We start from the raw sequence: 15,606 nt of genomic DNA on the forward strand, positions 1-15,606 counted from the left end.
GCTTACAAAAAGTATCTACTGAAAAAGAAAAATCAAAGTCTATGGATTAAAATCTAGGGCAAGGCTGTTTTCTACTGAGGTTCTTCTCCCTTGCCCGTTGACCCGGAAGGCAGAGAAGCAATGGCCTGGTTAAGATCAGGAACCCCCTGCTGAACTAGCCCGGCCTCCTCGTATTGCACTGAACAAAGATCAAAACCTTGGGTAAAAAATTCAAAGGACCTATCTATTACTATTTTTTCGAACTCTTGAGAAGACAGGAAAGACTATTTCCAGTCAGCCTCAAAACTCGACCGTGCCTCCAAAGCTTGTATAGTGTCCGAGGCCACAGAATGATACATATCTGCCTCGGTACGGGCCACGGTCAGCATAGCCTGCATTTTCTCTGCAGAGAGTTGGAGTCCTTCCGCCCTTTGCTGGGCTACACCATTTTCTTCCTGGGTCCGGCGTAGGTCTCTCGACATCTCCTCTAGTTGGGACCGAAGGGATGCAATTTCCCTTGAGTACTGGTCCTGGGCATCTGATAGCTTCTTCCGCAACTCCTCCTGCACTTGAGTAACCTCCGCCCTAGAGCTCTCTACAGCAGAGCGCATCTCTGCTTCATGCATCTCCTGAATGTTGGTGTCTCGTAGCCGAAGTTGGGTCATGTGCTCCTCAAAGGCATGACTTTTTTCTCTTTCCCGGTTAAGGGTAAAGTTCGTCTCCTCCAGGGCGTTGGCCAGCATGCATAAACCCTGTAAAACGAATATGAATTAAAACCGAAGAAATAGAATGGTGGTAATAAAGTACGAGATCTAGACGCACCGTATAGGCATGAGAGATGCCTTCCGAGAACTTAGAGGTAACACCCCTCACCGAAAGGGAAGTCCGTTCATCAGAAGACAACAAACTTTGGACCGCAGCAGCCTTAGAGGAGGTAGTCCCTGTAAGGAAAAGGGGAAACTGCGAGTTCCAGGTAGAAGGCTCTACTCGGTTTCCCCAAGCACAACCCAATTGCTCCATACTAGACGGTTGAATGTCCCAGCTCGTCACCAGGGGCCTGTCTTTCTTAACAGCATCCTCTGCGTCAGATAGAATGATCATATCTGGTTCCCGGGTAGCTTTTCTCTTACGCTGAGACAAGGGTATCACGTCCTCCAAGTCCTCGACGGACAAAGACAGCTGCATCTGAGATTCCGACTGGGGAGCAGTCAATCCCATATCTCGGCATTCGGAGACCCCCTGGGCCGTAAGAAGGGGAGAAGCACCGGGCAAGATAGTCTGGACCGGGAGAATAGTCGCAGAGACAGGCGGACGTTGGGGGCCGGGTAAGATAGAGCGGCTCTCTTCTTCTTCCCGGGCTTTTTTCCTCTTCTCAACCAAAGCCTGGGCTTTGGCTTTAGCGGCTTGCCTCTCTGCAGCCCGGCGAGCAAACTCCTCCCTCATCATATCGGACGAATCTACACCAAAAGAAGCATATCAATTCAAGATATTTAAAAAAAAAAAAAAAAAAAAGGGAACCAAAAATAGGATAGCACAAATTACCAGGTTGAGCTCCCGGGGCACCATATGCATCGATCACCTGGTTAAGGGGATCTTCCACCCGGGTACTCAACCCGTAGGCTATCATGTTCTCGTTTGTTAAAAGGACAGGAGAAGAAAAGTTTTTATTGCCCACTAAGGCCAGGATGCGAACATAAGGCTCCTCGACTTTATAATGGTCAGGGAGCTCAGGTTGCGGGGGAAGACTGGACAGGAACCCGGTCCTAAAAACAAAAGGCGCCGGGGGACGGATGAAAAAATACCTTTCTTTCCATCCCTTCAAAGAAGAGGGAATATCAGTAAGAAAACGGGCGTTTAGCTGGGCAGCTAGGGAAAAGGCCCCTTCGTTATATCGGCAGGTAAAAAAATAATGAAGCACGAGAGGGGTGATAGCTAAATTATGCATTTTAAAAAGAATGTAGGTAGAGGCCATAATGCGGAACGAGTTGGGGTGGAATTGGTTGACAGGAACTCTGAAGAAATCGGCAACTGCCAGGTAGAAGGGAGGAATAGGAAATCGAAGACCACTGCGGATTTGGTCTCGAAAGAAGGTATAACAGCCTGCCGGAGGGGTGTCGGGGGTGCTCCCTGGTAATGGGCGGAATAACGAATACGACAAGGGGATTTCCCCTGAACCACGTAATTCCTCCGCAGCACCTTGAGATAGAGTGCTGGGAAGATAAGTATACCAACCTAGGGCTGGAGGGGCAGAAGAAAGGGGCATAGGGTTCTGAACTTTCTTCTTGCCTTTTCCCTTCATATGGGAAGATGAAGCCGCGGAAGTTTTAGAACGGGAGGTTTTTCTAGAAAAACGCGGCCGGGAAGGAAGAGCAGAGGCGGAGCGAGCATCGCTCGAACTACCGCTTGGCACTTCATCTCTGGGCGAGCCTTTGGCATTCGCCCCAGAGGTGGAGGAGGTACCGGTAGACATAAGAGAAGAAGGAACTTACAGTTTAAAGAGCAAATAAGAAATGGCAAAGGAACGGGTGAGGGAAGCAGAAGAAAGTAGCGGAAATCCGGAAGACGATTGTGCAGGAAGAAAGACGGTGAGTAAAATAATGGGGGGTCATGCAGATTAAATACTCGAGAGGGCCAAAGCAATCTGAGTCGTTTATTTTGAATTCAACGGCACGGATGATAGTAGCGTGCTCCAGAAGCTGAAACGACCTCTGACAGAATCTCTGACATACGCAGTACGAAGCTTTTAGGGCTGACGTAAGGATAGGGTCATATATCCTAGTAGGATACCCCGGGTGGCCAAAACCCCGGGTGGTACCCTGCAAGCCGGGTGGTCGGGACAGCGGAGCAGGTCCTAGCCCGACTATCTTTAGGGAGTGTGATGATATCCTAGTAGGATACCCCGGGTAGCCAAAACCCCGGGTGGTACCCTGCAAGCCGGGTGGTCGGGACAGCGGAGCAGGTCCTAGCCCGACTATCTTTAGGGAGTGTGGTGATACCCGGGTGGCCAAAACCCCGGGTGGTACCCTACAAGCTGGGTGGTCGGGACAGCGGAGTAGGTCCTAGCCCGACTATCTTTAGGGTGTTATAATATAACCCGGAGAGTATAAGCACTCGGGAGACCCCGGGAGGTCCGGGTGGCTAGGAAACAGCCACGTCTGCTTAGAGTGTGCCAGGAGCAAATCCCCGACCAAATCATTATGGACCATGCTCTAACGAAGTGGGCTTTTTTCTGGAACTACGGATGTCAAAATCACACGTGATGGCCGTCCCATCACCCTAAAAGCCGTCAGTCAGCCCATACCCAGTAATCATTGAAAGCCCAAGGGGGCCATTATAAAAGCAAGAGAGGACTCACTCTCTAAAGAACGATAATTCACCCATCTTTTCCGCCCGGGAGTTTCCTCACCCCCGGGTAGTCATTTTGTGATAATCGCATCACTATATTTATAAATATCATGTTAGCTTGTGTTTTCAAAAATCAAGCATAAAATCTCATATCAAAGAAGATAAATGTGCCTCAGTTTTTATAACATGGGATTAAATGTGTTTGATAATAAAAAAAAAAAATAAAAGCTATATTGTCCTACTAGCTAATATTTTTCAAAGAGTTTTATACTTGTAATTTTCAAAGGGGGTTTTTTTTTTTACAAAACATATATCGATCACAACAAAGCATCTGAAACAACAAACTTCGGAAATAGAAGAATAGCATCCAAGAAAACTAAATCTTTCCTACCCTGGCCAAAAAGTTGCGCCATAAAATGCGCGGCATAATTAACTAAACGAGAACAGTGCTGAAAAGATAAATGTGAAACGGGAGAGGGCTAATCACTATGAGAGCATCTGATTCAACAATCAAGTGTGACGACCATCCAAGTTGTCTGGCTATGACAGCTACCATCTCGGCAAAATGGACTGTGAAAGAACTCGATCGGCAAGCATTTTCTTAAAGCGAAAAGAACAACGCCATCGTGGTCACGACCCACCATCCCAATACTAAAGAAAGGTGATGATTCAATGAAGGCCGCATCCACATTTATTTTCAAAAAACCAGCTCGTGGAGGTTTCCACCTTGGATTAGTGACAAGAGATTGTATTATGCTGTTAACTCGGTTAACCAAATTAAAATGGGTAATGCTACATGTACACAATCAGGTCGCTTATTTTTTCAAAATGTCTAACTCAATTTTTTTCCTAGGTTGGTGTTGAGTAGTAATTTTAATACCCGACAAGTTCGAATAGCCCACATATCGAACACTGTTTTATTTTTCTAAATAAAAAAAAGAAAAAATTCGATTTTTTTGTAATTAATATTTAAAGAAATATTACTTTAAAAAAAAGGAAATACAAAAGAGGAATTTTTGTATTTTAAAAGAGATGACCATTTAATTTTGAAAATCTTTTGGATTTTTGCAACAAAAAAAAAATTATATTTCGGGTCACCCAAACCCGAAATACCCGATCTGAAATCCACCCCTAACCTTAACGAACATTACAATCCAAACACAACGCATAGAGGGGCCAAAAATTTTATGTGCCGTCTTTATATTCCGAAGGACATGAATTAATTTTCCAGAGTCAACTTAGAAATCATAGGTGTAGAATAAGCCTCCATCAACCGAAAGACCTCTCGGCATTCTCTTTAGCAAATAATTGACACTAAACAGAGAAATTAGGATAGAGGAAAAGAAGTTGCTCGAGAATACTATAGCACCAAATCTCGAACAAAGCACTAATTTCAAGGAGATGGTATTGTTACAGACCAATTATATCGTGCCTATAAAAAAAAATATATGTTGGCCTCAAATATTGTTCTTTAACAAAAGATGATAATTAGATCCACCGAGATAATTACCATATTTAGGTTTAATAAATAAGTGCTTTATATATTTAACCAATCTTATTGGGAAGAGAGATATAATAAATCGTGAGGGCACGTAATTAACATGGTTTAGGCCTAATAAAAGTGAGAAAAAATCACGAGGATGAATATATTTAGACTTTTAACTCTACAAAATCATTGATTCTCATGAATTGAATACACAAATTGTGAAGACCCGATTTACGAATAGAGCCACCGTACAAATTGAAACAAATTCGGTCAATAAAAAAAATATTTCATAAATATTTCAAATGACTCTTACTAATATTAAACAAAGACCAATCAGAGTGTCATTTAGCAAAAATAAGTTTCCGACACCTAAAAAGAAAAATGTCCAAAAAACAAAAAACAAAATTTGACCACATCATCATCAATCAATCACCTCTAGCGAGGTAGCACCTCGTGGATTGACACACTTGATGATATATCATTGGACTTTACAGCATCAATCTTTACATGTAGATGGGGTACGATTTTGAAATATCGAGGGTATATAGTTAAATATTCCATCAAAAATCGCGAGTCTTGAAAGTAAAAAGGATCCGTAATATTTTCTGGTAGATAAGAAAGCATAAGTTTGACTTCATTCAAATTCAAACCAAGAGCGGCGCAAATCCGATGGGCCACTCCGTCTAGGGTCAACTGATTTTTAACAAATGAAATAGCTTTCCATTTTGTATGAGCTCCGCTGGACCATGTAAAGCCACCTTCATCGTTTTTCTTCCGTTCCCCGTCGTAGTTGATCATTAGAAAGATGGTCATCCTATCCTATTTGATGCATCAGAAATATAAATATAATTAATTGTTCCAACAAATACATTTTCTTATCTTATCTTATTTTCTAATCTATCTAAAAAATAAGTATGTTCAAATTTTGTAATAAGTTTAGATATAAAATATAAAAAATATATATATATATGACTTAAACATAATATTAATTTACCTACTTTGTCGTCTCTTCTCAGAAGTCCCTCGTTCTCAGGTCTGAAAGCCTTGAATCCGCTGACCATAATGATTTCTTTTTGCCTACCACTAAACCGGCCAAAAGCCAAATCAATTAGTATATCAATAACCGTTTAGTTTGAGTGTTACATAAGTAATCAATAGATAAGTAATATAATGTAAATTAAAAATAAATTAGAAAAAATAATTAATACATTATTTGATTTAATGAATAAGATTAATTATATATGTGGATTTTGTTAGCTAGAGATATACCTTTCTGTAAAACAGCTCCACAAAGGCAGGCACCTTGCAAAAGTAGGAAATTAAAATTAATCCATCATATTAAAAAAAAAATAGCTGGGAATGGGAGACATATATATATATATATATATATATATACCGGCAGAGAAAGTAATCCGATGGCTGTGCCTCAATCCCAGACACGATCAATGTGTTACTGGCCTCGTCGATGTCGAAGATTAGCTCAAAGAATGGATCATATTGGGGAGGATTGAGGCCACCAGATGTCTGGTAGTCGTCCACAAAAATCACGATCACAGTTTGAGTACAGTGGTAATAATTGTAAAAGTTCTCCTTGTGTTTATCAACTCGGAAGTCGCTTCTGATTTCGTATGGATCCAGCCGTATCCCGTAGGTGGTAGGTTGATTATCGAAGAGCATTTTCTTCACGTAGAGGGTTCTGTTAGTGTTGTTTCTCAACCAATGTCTCCTGAGAGAATACATATTCGTGTTTCCCTAATAGACAACCTTTGAATATATATAATCTCGTCCTTTTTATAAAGCCATTGTTTAATTTTCTAATTTCTTTCTTTTTTTTCTTCTGCATGCCATCATCTTTTATTTTGTTAGTCTATTAAGATAATTGTTAATTTGATTTAAGAAAATATTATCGAATCCAAACAGATCTAGTTTTTGTGATATTAGTGCCACAAACAGAATATGCTATATAAATTAGCAAGATATATAAGATCAATACTCGTATGAAAAAAAAAGGAATAAAATTACCAACAATATTCGTATGAAAAAATAAAAGATATAATAGATTAGTTTACCTATTTATTATTATAATATCTTAGGATAAAGACTTCTTTGAAATCATCTTTTATCTTTATATTTGTCGAAATAATTTATGGATTAAAAATATTGGATGATTAAATGCATGCTATTCATTTATTATTATTATTATTATTATTATTATTATTATTATTATTATTATTATTATTATTATTATTATTATTATTATTATTATTATATTGGAACGTACAAGGACTTATTGATACTCCGGACTTTGTGAAAGCAACGTGTCGAATACAAGTGATTTTTGGCTACATCACGAATCAACTCTTACTATTGACATTGCTAAAAACGATTGTGTTACGGTGAGAATTAGACGTGCGTAAGATATAGGTCTTGTGACTCTTATCGAATTTTTTTTCCTCCTAGTGTTGTTCATGAAAATTAATATCAGTTCAAACAAAACAAATATTTGAGATAATAATTTTAATTTTGCTTTGGATATGTGTGATTTAGAGATGTCTCAATTAGATAAATATATATATTTATATATCTATTCGGGTATGGGGACAAGCAGGGGGTTTAAGTCTATGTAGGGATGTGCGAGTTATGTATTTGGGACGTCCGTTCTCACCTCGTTGTCATCCCTACCCACAATTCATCTCAGGCAATCGGTTCTTTATATTTTACTCACTTATTATTTAAAAAACTATTTACTTTTTATTGTTTTTGTCATTGTTATGTCATAAAAATAGCAACAAAAATTAAAAATCACAAAAAAAATCAAGAATCTATCGTGTCTATCGGAAACAAATGCAACCAAAAAATTCAATTACAGATCACAGAAAAGAAACAAAAATCTAATGAAATGAAAAATATTTCATAAAATTTTTAAAGGAAAAAAATGACTTGTGTGGAACTCTTCGGGGGAAAAAAAAGGGAAAATGAAATAGTAAAATGGGAAAAAAAATGAAATAGTAAAATGGGGGGGAAAATTTAAAGCAAGTCTAGTTCTCTTGGTACTCATCGGTGACCAACAACACTTGCGTCTCTAGGTACTCTCCACCATTCCACCTTGATGGGGCTTTACAGCTCCCAATCTAACAGCTTACAACACGGCTCGTACACAACTAGTTGATTTGCGTGGGAGATTGGTAATGATTCTTAAATTTTTAAAACAAAACGCTACATGGTTTATTACTGCTCTGAATATGCTTGTGGTGGGACCAAATATATGTTTCATAGTAGTTTTAGCTGCTCAATTTTCAGCAATTGGGGGTGGAATTCGAGGACGCTTGGAATAGCTTCAGTACACTCCAAGAGCAGGTTCGAGGAACATATCATAATGACTTTTCTGAGATTTGTAATATCATGCCATTTTTCATCGCCAACGAGACTGGTCCAAAGTATATAAGGTTGGGACTCATGGCTATGGTATTTTTTTTACATCATTTTCAACTTGATGGCCATTGCAGAGTAATATGTATATTTTCATGGTTGATTGGTACTAGTTTATTATATCTAATTCGTTGTTCGTATGGGTTGTTGATCTGTTATTTTTTTTTTTAATATTTCGACGGATTGTTTTTAATATGTGGATTTTGATATTTGACATTTATGATGAGTTTAGAAGGTCTACAACAAACGAGATGAATGAAATGCCAGAAAATGTAATAGTAGAAACTGAAGACTAGATAGCCACAAAGTCATTTCATGAACCTACAATGTATAGTTTAGTTTGATCATGATAATATTTTATCGCCTGAACAAACGAGAAGCATTCCGATGTTGCAGCTTTACATTGAGGAGTGTTTTTTGTTTGTCAATAAAAGATTATCATGATCAAACTAAACCTTCATGAAATGACTTTGTTGGCTATCTACTCTTCGGTTTCTACTATTTCATGTTTGGGCATTTCATTCATCTCGTTTGTTGTAGACCTTCTGAACTCATCTTAAATGTCAAATATTAAAATCCACATATTAAAAACAATCCGTCAAAATATTTAAAAAAAAAAAAACCAAAACAGAAAACAAAAATAGCAGATCAACATCAACACCCCGTATGAACAATAAGATATAATAAACTAGTACCAATCAACCATGAAAATGTACATATGGCCCTGCTACCATGAGTCCCCATATACCTTCGAGCAGTCTAAAATTTCATATTATTACGAATCTCAGAAAAATCATGAGGATATGTTCCATGAAGTACTCAAGCTATTTCAAACGCCCACGAATTTCACCACCAAAATGTGCAGCTAAAACTACTATGAAACATATACTCCCTCCGTCCCGATTACATTGTCCTGTTTTATTTTTCACACAGATTAAGAAAAATTTATTGGGAAAGCAAATTTTATATAAACTTCCTATTTTATCCCTATTTAATGTATTAAAAAATGATTGCACAATTTTCAAGGTGTAGTTAAAATGGTATATTAGTAAAAAAATGTAAAAAAATATTACTAAATATGATATATATGACTATATATTTGGGAAAAACAAAAAAAATGTGAACATTATAATTGGGACGGAGCGCATATTTGGTTCGGCCACAAGCAAATTCAGAGCAATAGATTCAGAGCAGTAATAAACATGTAGGGTTATGTTTTAGAAAATATCCGGCCATGATGGTACAGTGGAAATTTCCAATGTCCCAATAAAAATTTAACAATCGTTTCCAATCTTTCACGTAAATCAACTAGTTCTGTACTAGTCGTGTCGTAAGATGTTAGATTAGGGAAGGGTGGGGGAGTACCTAGAGCACCAATAGCTGTTGGTGAAGAGAAGGGTGTTGGAGTACTACTGCCGCCACGGCCCAAAGACGCAGTTGCTGTTAGTGGGGGAGTAATATTGCAGGGCGGTGAAGTACCGCCGACCGTGGCGTGATGGTGTGCGAGTGCCGGCTGTTGGTTGGGGGCGGTGATCAACGAGAGTGATGGTAAAATCGAAGGAAGTGTGGTGGACGGGACTGGGGGTAGGGGTAGGCAACTGCCGGTGGTTGGTGGGAGAGCGGTGATCGACGGGAGTGATGCTTAAACCTAAGAAAGCGCATGGTAACAAAATAATTTGTGATTTTTTAACAAAACTAATTTGTATAAACAATGCATGGTTAACCTAATCGAAAACCAATTTTATTTTTTAGCTTCCTTTTTAAATCCATTTTATTTTTTAAATTGATATTAAAGTTAATTAATAATGAACACTAGTGCACTGATGCACGCGTTGCATGTTTGTACAGTATTTGATATTTTGAAAAAAAAAATGTAACTTAAATTATAAAAATTGATCCTAGGTATTTTGGAAATTTTGAGAATTTGTTATTTAAAAAAGGAAAAAATGAAATAGTAAAATGGGGGAAAAATAAAATAGTAAAATGGAAAAAAAAAAAATTAAAGCAATTCTAGTTCTATTGGTACTCATCGGTGACCAACAGCAGTTGCGGCTCTAGGTACTCTCCATCCTTCCCCCATGGAGGGGGCTTTACAGCTTCCAATCTAACAGCTTACAACACGGCTCATACAAAACTAGTTGATTTGCGTGGGAGATTGGAAACGATTCTTAAATTTTTAAAACAAAACGTTACATGGTTTATTACTGCTCGAAATCTGCTTGTGGTGGGACCAAATATATGTTTCATAGTAGTTTTAGCTGCATAGTTTTCAGCAGTTGAGGGTGGAATTCGAGGGCGCTTGGAATAGCTTCAGTAAACTCCAAGAGCAGGTTAGAGGAACATATCCTAATGACTTTTCTGAGATTTGTAATATCATGTCATTTTTAATCGTCGGCGAGACTAATCCAAAGTATATGAGGTTGGGCTCATGGGTACGGTATTTTTCTACATCATTTTCAACTTGCTGGCCATTGCAGGTCATATGTACATTTTCATGGTTGATTGGTACTAGTTTATTATATCTAATTCGTTGTTCGTATGAGTTGTTGATATGTTATTTTTGTTTTTGGTTTTTTTTTCTTTTTAAATATTTCGACAGATTTTTTTTAATATGTGAATTTTGATATTTGACATTTAAGAAGAGTTAAGAAGGTCTACAACAAACGAGATGAATGAAATGTCAAAAAATGTAATAGTAGAAACTGAAGACTAGATAGCCCCAAAGTCATTTCATGAAGCTACAATGTATATTTTAGTTTGATCGTGATAATCTTTTATCACCTGGACAAACGAGAAGCACTCCGATGTTGTAGCTTTACATTGAGGAGTGTTTTTTGTTTGTCAATAAAATATTATCATGATCAAACTAAAAGCTTCATGAAATGACTTTGTTGGCTATCTACTCTTTGGTTTCTACTTTTTCATGTTTGGCATTTCATTCATCTCGTTTGTTGTAGATCTTCTGAACTCATCTTAAATTTCAAATATCAAAATCCACATATTAAAACAATATGTCAAAAATATTTAAAAAGAAAAAAACCAACCAAAATAGACAACAAAAATAACAGATCAACATCAACACCCTATATGTACAATTAGATATAATAAACCCATACCAATCAACCATGAAAATGTACATATGGCCCTGCTACCATGAGTCCCCATATACCTTCGAGCTGTCTAAAATGACATGATATTACGAATTTCAAAAAAATCATGAGGATATGTTTCATGAATTACTCAAGCTATTTCTAGCGCCCTCGAATTCCACCACCAAACTGTGCAGCTAAAACTACTATGAAACATATACTCCCTTCGTCCCGATTATATTGTCTTGTTTTGTTTTTCACCCAAATTAAGAAAAATTTATTGGGAAAGAAAATTTTATATAAACTTTCTATTTTACAGATTCTCCTAAAGAATACGGATGTTTGGACGTATATTGAGGAACCTAGGAGATAGAATTACTCCTATCATTGAAGCTCTATCCCTATTTAATGTTTAAAAAATAATTGCACAATTTTTAAGGTGTAGTTAATAGGAGTATATTAGTAAAGAAGTGTAAAAAAATATTACAAAATATGGTATATGACTATATATTTGAAACAAACAAAAAAAAACGTGGACATTATAATTGGGACGGGGGGAGTATTTGGTTCGGCCACAAGCATATTCAGAGCAGTAATAAACCTGTAGGATTTTGTTTTAGAAAATATCTGGTCATGATGGTACAGTGGAAATTTCCAATGTCCCAATAAAAATTTAACAATCATTTCCAATCTCCCTCGTAAATCAACTAGTTCTATACTAGCCTGTCGTAAACTGTTAGATTGGGGAAGGGTGGGGGAGTACAAAGAGCACCAACTACTATTGGTGAAGAGAATGGCGTTGGAGTACTGCTGCCGCCGCGGCCCAGAGACGCAGCTGCTGTTAGTGGGGGAGTAATGCAGGGCGGTGGAGTACCGGCGACCGTGGCGTGATGGTTTGCGAGTGTCGGCTGTTGGTTGGGGCGGTGATCAACGGGAGTGATGGTAAAACCGAAGGAAGTGGTGGACGGGACTGGGGGTGGTGGTAGGCGACTGCCGGCGGTTGGTGGGAGAGCGGTGATCGACAGGAGTGATGTTAAACCTAGGGAAGCGCATGGTAACAAACTAATTTGTGATTTTTTAACAAATCTAATTTGTATAAACAATGCATGGTTAACCTAATCGAAAACCAATTTTATTTTTTTAGCATCTGATGATGTCGAAATTTTACCTCGGGTTCAGTCTGATAGAATGGATCCTTCAAATTCTTTATGAAGCAGGTCGGGACGGGTACCACCAAGTTCTGCACAAGCAACAACTAGGTGAAGGGGCGCCGAAAGTGTTTTCGGCGTGACCCCTCTGATGTCTAAGTCAGTGTCTTGAAGGCAGATGGTATGATTAATACGAAAACAAGAGAGTATGGGTGCGTGAATGTAAAAGTGGGAGTGAATGCGTGATGAATAATGAGTAATGAATAATGAATAAACACAACCATAACAATACCTGTATTTATAGAGGAAAAATATTAAGTTACCTAGTCGAATTATAACATGTCCTGGACTAGGACTCTTCATCCATTGGTCCCTTTGTAAGCTTATCTCTATCTCGTGAATATTTGAAAAGATCCAGACTTATCTCATATATATCAGAGTCCTACTTGAACTCGAAAAGAATACTTGTGGCCCATTAGAAACATCCTAGGTCGGCCCATAATGACCAGCTCAGGTCAAAGTCCAACATAGCCCAAACTGGACTAGACCTTGACATGTTGGGCCATATCGGGTATACCCATTATAAATGGGCTCGGGTTGAAATATTTTCTCGGGGTAACAATAGTACCTCCCAAACTGGTCTAAAAGAAGAATGAATTTAGAGCATGAGTGTCAGACCTGCCTAGGCTTTGAATACCACTGATGTGGGCCACTGAGGTGGACTTTGAGTGCCAGACCTTCCTGGGCTTTGAATACCATTGATGTGGGCCACTGACGTGGGCTTTGAGTGTCAGACCTGCCTGGGCTTTGTATACCACTGAAGTGGGCTTTGAGTGCCAGACCTGTCTGGGCTTTGAGTTTCACTGATGTAAGCCACTGAGGTGGAATTTTGTGTGCCAGACATGTCTGGGCTTTGAGTTCCACTGATGTGGCCCTTGAGTGTCAGACCTGTCTGGGTTTTTGAGTTCCACTGATGTGGTCCTTGCATGCCAGACCTGCCTGGACGTTGAGTTCCACTGATGTGGTCCTTGAGTGCCAGACCTGCCTGGGCTTTTGAGTTCCACTGATGTGGTCCTTGCGTGCCAGACCTGTTTGGGCTTTGAGTTCCACTGATGTGATCCTTGAGTGCCAGACCTGCCCGGACTTTGTATACCCCTGATGTGGGCCACTGAAGTGGGCTTTTGTTGCCACTGACGTGGGCTTTTGAGTACCAAACCTGTCTGGGCTTTGTATACCAATGATGTGGGCCACTGAAGTGGGCTTTTGATGCCACTTATGTGGGCTTTTGATGCCGGACCTGCCCGGACTTTATAAAGTATTGAACCATAAATTGGGTTTTATTGCTAGATTGCATGCCCGATGTGATATAATAAGGTCTTACTGCGAGATTGCATGCCCAAGAAATAAATCCTGGCGGGGCTTACTGCTAGATCGCATGCCCAAAAAATAAATCCTGGCGGGGCTTACTGCTAGATCACATGCCCGAAAAATAAATCTTGATGGGGCTTACTGCTAGATCGCATGCCCGGCCGGATACGACTGCAAGAAAACATAATACCAAGGTAAAAAGAATCCATGATAATATCTCATACTTTGAATGAATAATATAGGACACCGAGTTCTAAAAATAATCACGAGTTCATGGATTTCAACTTATGAATATAAAATAAATAAAATTTCATATCCCGTGAGATTCATCACCACCGCATAAAAAATAATTCCTTCACAACAATTTATTTATTAAATAACCAATAATGTTTGGTCCCTGCCTCGTGCTCAATAATTCTTTAAGCAAAGTAACGCGGGTCCATCCTTTAAATATTCCTCCTAAATAAGTTAGTGGAGCAGGATTACCGAGCAATATTTGATACAAGTATGAAATTCAACCATCTATCATGCGTTTGAAATTTAGGCGATGGGCGCCACACATATTCATTGTTTCTTTTTTCCATCCACGCAGCATTCATTCCATATTATATTTTCATAATTTAAAGTGATAAAAAACCAATACTTATCTCTTGGCATGGCAAATGGCAACGTGGAGCCCAAACTTTTGCAAAGTTTCAATGAGATATCAGATTGGGGCCCAAGTAAAAATATTTCAACACCCACCTTATCTCTGCTAATCCTGTGCTCGGGCTAATATTAGCCGTGAAAAAAGGAGAACTCGGGCTTTAATCCAAGAAGAGCCGGCACCTCACCTATAACCGAGGGCCTCCACTGCCAAACCTGGTTCACCACCGTCCGGTTGCAGGTTTTGCGAGAAAGGGATCCAATAGGTGGAGCCGAAGACGTGATAGAAAATACCACCCACCGGTGGTAGCGGCGAGGACGCTGGTGAGCATAATGCTCATGGGTTTTTGGCTTGGACGAAATCGGAGCAGAGCATGGTAAACCCGGGCTGGCTCGGTAACGTCAGGCTTTAAATCTTGCGATTTGAGCGTGCTAGTTTTCCTCAGATTCAACCAAAGCTCACGCTGAATCAATTCGAACCTGCCTTGCACCATTGCGTGAGCGCGAGCTGCCGAAGAGTTGGGAACGAGATAGCAGGAGATGCAACACGATTTTTGCCTCAAACCCATGTAAGAACACCGCTCAGACACTCTTATAACTCATCCAAACCATCTCCTAGCCTCGAAATCGACACAGGAAAACAACACGGGCCTTGAGCTTGAACCTCGGGGAAGAGCTAACTGCTTCGAATCGAATAACCATAGAGTCCACCGAGATTTCTTCCCCAGTCTGCCATTTCTTTGATTTATGCGTGTAAAATCGGAGGAAGAAGAAATGGCGAGCAAGCAGCTACTATCCCGAAAATTAGTAAGAAAATCAATCCAAAACGATTGGAGAAGCCGGAATAATCGAGAAAAAGCGTCCCGAAAATCTTGAAGTCACGCTCCTTCCTTTTTCAGCGGGAGAAAAAAAAATTTCTCTCTCCCGATATGTTTTTTGATTGACCGTGATATATACGTCTTTAAACTCAATTTTTCACATACGGCGCCAATTGATGATGTCGAAATTTTACCCGGGTTCAGTCTGGTAGAATGGATAAGTGGGAGTGAATGCGTGATGAATAATAATTAATGAATAATGAATAATGAATAATGAATAAACACAACCATAACAATAC

General features: G+C 39.2%; 1 protein-coding gene across 2 annotated transcripts; it reads right to left on the reverse strand.

Moving 5' to 3' along the window:
* Positions 1-5,173: 5,173 nt before the first annotated feature.
* LOC140875435 (uncharacterized) lies at positions 5,174-15,371 on the reverse strand. 2 transcript variants are annotated; one of them, XM_073279115.1, is made up of 6 exons: positions 14,589-15,371; positions 12,497-14,015; positions 6,207-6,490; positions 6,080-6,112; positions 5,809-5,893; positions 5,174-5,629 (listed from the first exon to the last, which is right to left on the reverse strand). In XM_073279115.1, the coding sequence occupies exons 3-6, from the start codon at positions 6,485-6,487 to the stop codon at positions 5,246-5,248; spliced, it is 783 nt and encodes a 260-aa protein (XP_073135216.1). In that variant the 5' UTR covers positions 6,488-6,490; positions 12,497-14,015; positions 14,589-15,371; the 3' UTR covers positions 5,174-5,245. The 2 variants fall into 2 exon arrangements, with proteins under 2 accessions (XP_073135216.1, XP_073135215.1); XM_073279114.1 differs by lacking the exons at positions 12,497-14,015; positions 14,589-15,371 and having other exon boundaries at positions 6,207-6,879.
* Between the last annotated feature and the right edge of the window lie 235 nt (positions 15,372-15,606).

This window comes from Henckelia pumila, chromosome 1 (genome assembly GCF_033568475.1).
Source record: "Henckelia pumila isolate YLH828 chromosome 1, ASM3356847v2, whole genome shotgun sequence".
In the NCBI taxonomy this organism is placed as follows: Eukaryota; Viridiplantae; Streptophyta; class Magnoliopsida; order Lamiales; family Gesneriaceae; genus Henckelia; species Henckelia pumila.

Bases quoted from the DNA above. Each gene is read 5' to 3' on its own strand.
- LOC140875435 (XM_073279114.1), bottom strand. From the start codon at position 6,550: ATGTATTCTCTCAGGAGACATTGGTTGAGAAACAACACTAACAGAACC. The intron at 6,113-6,206 runs GTATATATATAT...TACTTTTGCAAG, and splicing joins TCGGATTACTTTCTCTGCCG to GTGCCTGCCTTTGTGGAGCT. The intron at 5,630-5,808 runs GTAGGTAAATTA...TGCATCAAATAG, and splicing joins TTCTGAGAAGAGACGACAAA to GATAGGATGACCATCTTTCT.